The sequence below is a fragment of the Olea europaea genome, unplaced genomic scaffold, assembly GCF_002742605.1.
Source record: "Olea europaea var. sylvestris unplaced genomic scaffold, O_europaea_v1 scaffold707, whole genome shotgun sequence".
In the NCBI taxonomy this organism is placed as follows: domain Eukaryota; kingdom Viridiplantae; phylum Streptophyta; class Magnoliopsida; order Lamiales; family Oleaceae; genus Olea; species Olea europaea.
In genome coordinates, this window is record NW_019265467.1 from 123,558 (window position 1) to 127,693 (window position 4,136).

Sequence of the window (4,136 nt, forward strand, 5' to 3'; positions counted from 1 at the left end):
TGAGATTTGAACTTACAATTTCCATTTCCTCTTATATAATGTTGTATCGTATCGTTTAAAAGTTTAAATTTTATAAAGTCTATGAATATACGTAAAGTTGATGGTAGGTTAAGAGGGCTGAGATAGTCGAGCTCCAAGATTACCCCATGGTTAAAGGTACAAGAAAAAGGTGCCCTCAAAATTGGGAATGAGAATTAAAAATAAATTAGCCCATTAATGTCCCTATTTAGTAGTGCTCAATGACTTGTATTTGTCTGTGAAATTAGCTTATAGCCAACAGTGTTCCATTATTTAAGCACAGTTTTCCAGTAGTGGGAGTGGTTTTTGGATTGTTGTCATCTTTAAATCCCAGAAACCGAGTTTCCTCGTACTTGTCTTGTCTATGTACATAATTGATGCAATTCATTTGGAAATGTTTTTGAACGACGAAGAGACGTTCAAAATATAACGTTTAAATAAATACACTTATTTTCTTTCTAGTAACTTAAACTTTCTATATATATATATTCTTCCCGAGTTCCCAATATTTTGTGTTTTCTTTTCTTTTCTTTTCAATTTTTTCTTTTGCATTCCATTTTCTGCTATCTTAATTTTTTGGAATATTTCATGCTTTTTTTTTTTTCTTTTTTTCTTTTTCCATTTCTTTATAATGGTTTTCTTGTATGCATGGAAATGACTTAGTTTGAAATAAGAGTGCGTTTGATTGCCTATATTTTTCATGGAAAATGTATTTTTTCTACTCAAATTCCTACTTTTGTGTTATTTGATTGCTATTTTTTTCATGAAAATATTTTCTCACTTTTAGTCACATGACCATATTTTTCTCAAAATCAAAGAAAATATTTTCTTTAGAAAGAGTAGGATTTTATTTTCCACGAAATTCACTCTCTCTTATTTATCCACTCTCTTTCATTAATCCACTAATGAAAAATGAACAAATATAATATTTTCTAGGTTGAAAATTAAACCAATCAAATACATTTAATTAACAATTTCCATACAAATAAATTCTAGGCAATTGGATTATCTAGAATTTATTTTCTTTCAATGCTAATTCCATGCTTGCAATCAAACTCACCCTAAGTTCTACAAAACCTATTTGCATCATAATCCTAGCTAGGGAAGAAAAGAATATTTAAACTCAACATGTTGTTAATGATTACAAGAGCATGAATAAGTCAAAATGAATGAAAATTTGGTTCATAAGAGTGCTATTTGTATGTATAGACTACATTATTTTTTATCCTCAGTGCATTCTTACCTACCCATGATATTATTGTCTTTTTATGAGTATATTTTCAGGCCAAAAAAATTGTTCTTATCTTGGAGGTTTGAGATCAATGTTTAGACTATAGTGCTTTTATGAGACGAATTATGAAATTTTTATTTCATCAATTTTTTTAAATCATACAAAATTTTCAGAGTTCTTGAATCTCCTTCAAGAGAGCGATACACCGTTTCATTAAAATTTATTGTTTAAATATTAAAAGTTGGTGGTGGCAGCCATTTCAAGAAGAAGTAAATTAGTTTAGGGTTGAAGCTCTTAACACTAGGAGATGACAAAATTAGTTTAAAGTGTAATAAGGAGTGGGTTTAATTCTATATATGGAGACATGGGAACAGCGCCCACGTTCTTCCACTACCTTCTTGCTCTTTTTTTTTTTTAGATAGTTAATCATCTCTCTCTCTCACACACACTTGGTTCTCTCTAAAGTACCATTAAAATCAATTTATCTAAAAATTTAAGTTATTACATTTATTTAAATTCCATTTTTAACATGTTCTCAGTGCAAATTAAATTCATTATTTCTCATAAACTTAATACGAACATAATTTTCGTAAATAAGCGATGGCAAAACTTTGAGATCAAAGAGGGAATTTCGCATATCTAGAATTGGAAAAAGCGATTTCATTATTAATGATGCCCAACATCGACAAGAACTAGTACATATATAGAAGATCGATGATCCTCCTCATTCATAGCCGGTTAAACCATCAAGTTCGAATAAGAAATTCTTGCCACAGACTTCTAGTAACTATCCCCGAAATCCTTTTTGAAAGCTATAGCTCAAGCTATTTATGTATATGCAATGAGTTGTTTTGGACTTTCAAACGAAAATTGCTGATTAAATACATTAGTTCTCAGAAAATTCAACACATTCATAATTTTATCTTCGACACACACACACACACACACACACACACACACACAAAAGCAACCACACACCAAATAACAAGTGACCGTATTGACAAAATGTTGTGTATTAAGCCCAGGAATAAATATATTCACTCCTCTCTCTTTCTTTCTGACACACACACATATGCAGCCTCACACCAAATAACAAGTGACCCTATTGACAAAATGTTGTGCGTACCTAAAGAATAAATATATTTCCTTCCCTCTCTTGTGACGCTCCATAAATGCCCTACAATCCATACCCCAATTCCTCTCTTTCTCAAGACGGGATCAACCAGGATTGGGTCGAATTCTTCTTTTATAAGACTAGCCATACTCTGTCTTGATAACCATCGATCATTTCGTGTAGACAAGCATGGTAGGTTTTTTTGGGATCAAATTCTTAGTTTTTCTTTTCTCTATTTTTTGATCTGAATTGGGCTTTGATAATATTCTGTGATCAGGGAAATCAGAAGCCTGCATGGTTGAAGGCTCTCTACGTGCAGAATTTTTTCGTGCCTTGCTCAATTCATGAAACTGCCAAGAAAAATGAGAAAAATATTTGCTGCTTGGATTGTTGCACAAGTATCTGCCCCCATTGCGTTCTTTCTCATCGCTGCCATAGACTTCTGCAAATTCGACGTTATGTGTATCACGAAGTCGTTCGATTAGAAGATCTGGAGAGGCTTATTGACTGCTCGAATATTCAGGTTATATAGTTGTTCTTGCTAGAAAAAAATAATTTTGGCTGCGTGCTTTTTATTTGATTAAAAATGAAATAAAAATCATATTTCTTGTAACAGGCCTACACTATAAATGCTGCAAAAGTGGTGTTTATCAAGAAAAGACCACAAAACAGACAGTTTAAAGGGTCTGGAAATTATTGCACTTCCTGTGATAGAAGCCTCCAAGAACCCTTTATCCATTGCTCTCTAGGCTGCAAGGTAATTAAAACCTCTTCAATATTTGATCTATATTACATACCCTTTTGCAAAGTTTACTAGTTAATTACAAACGAAATTTGAATATAAAAGTTTAATTTTAGAGAGTTGGTAGATCAAACCTTAATCCTTGAGTCTAATCGCCAATTATTTACAAGGATTGTGTGCATGTTAATTAATTTTAGATGAAGAATGGCCTAAATTTTTCAATGATTAAATTTATTCCCTCTCAAAATTTTCAATTTTTTGACAAAATGATGCAACAAATTAACCTATAATGATTCGAATTGTTGATCAACATCCACGAAGGAGTTATCAATAATTGTCAACACCAACACATATAAGCCCAGTTTTCATAATTGTACATCGTTCATGACTCGCGTGCATGTTTGATAGAGAGAATTAGATAACATTGACTCCGTTTTCCCATCCTTTGCTTCAATAGCAGCAAAGCTTACACTTTTTCATTAATTGTGCCCATTCATCATGGCCTCTTTATAACTCACTTGTAGTCGTTAAAGTTTTGTTCGTTGTACTGACGATTATATTGTACAATACTGTGTACGTCACTTCGAGTAAAATTACACAATCCAGACCCATCCACGCGAGCAGAAATATACTAAACTTGCGATATATTTGCATTTCTTGACAGGTTGATTTTGTTCTTAGACACTACGAGGGCCTCTCACCTTTCCTAAGAGTTTGCAAAACTTTGCAACTTAGTCCAGATTTCTTTATCCCTCAAGACATAGGAGATGATGAAATGACATACGAAACCCAACATTCTACTATTGTCGACGACAGTGCAACCGATGATCATGATAATCAGCATTCTTCATCAGACGGCTCAGAAAACACCAGCTTTGTTTGCACTGATTATGTCAAAAAGAAGAGAAGCACTGGATTATATGTCTGTGGAAGATTATCTAATAAGATAAGTCCAGAAGAGGACATGTCTACAAGTATGATCAGTAGAAGAAAAGGCATTCCTCATAGATCACCTCTGTGTTAGGGCAAAA

General features: G+C 32.8%; 1 protein-coding gene across 1 annotated transcript; it reads left to right on the forward strand.

Moving 5' to 3' along the window:
• Positions 1-2,315: 2,315 nt before the first annotated feature.
• Positions 2,316-4,130, forward strand: LOC111390723. Its single transcript, XM_023015814.1, has 4 exons — positions 2,316-2,555; positions 2,641-2,886; positions 2,980-3,120; positions 3,770-4,130. Exons 1-4 carry the CDS (start codon positions 2,553-2,555, stop codon positions 4,127-4,129), a joined length of 750 nt encoding a protein of 249 aa, XP_022871582.1. The 5' UTR covers positions 2,316-2,552; the 3' UTR covers position 4,130.
• Positions 4,131-4,136: the final 6 nt, after the last annotated feature.

Coding starts and splice junctions, on each gene's coding strand:
- LOC111390723 (XM_023015814.1), top strand. Junction 2,887..2,979: donor TTGACTGCTCGAATATTCAG/GTTATATAGTTG, acceptor TTCTTGTAACAG/GCCTACACTATAAATGCTGC. Junction 3,121..3,769: donor ATTGCTCTCTAGGCTGCAAG/GTAATTAAAACC, acceptor ATTTCTTGACAG/GTTGATTTTGTTCTTAGACA.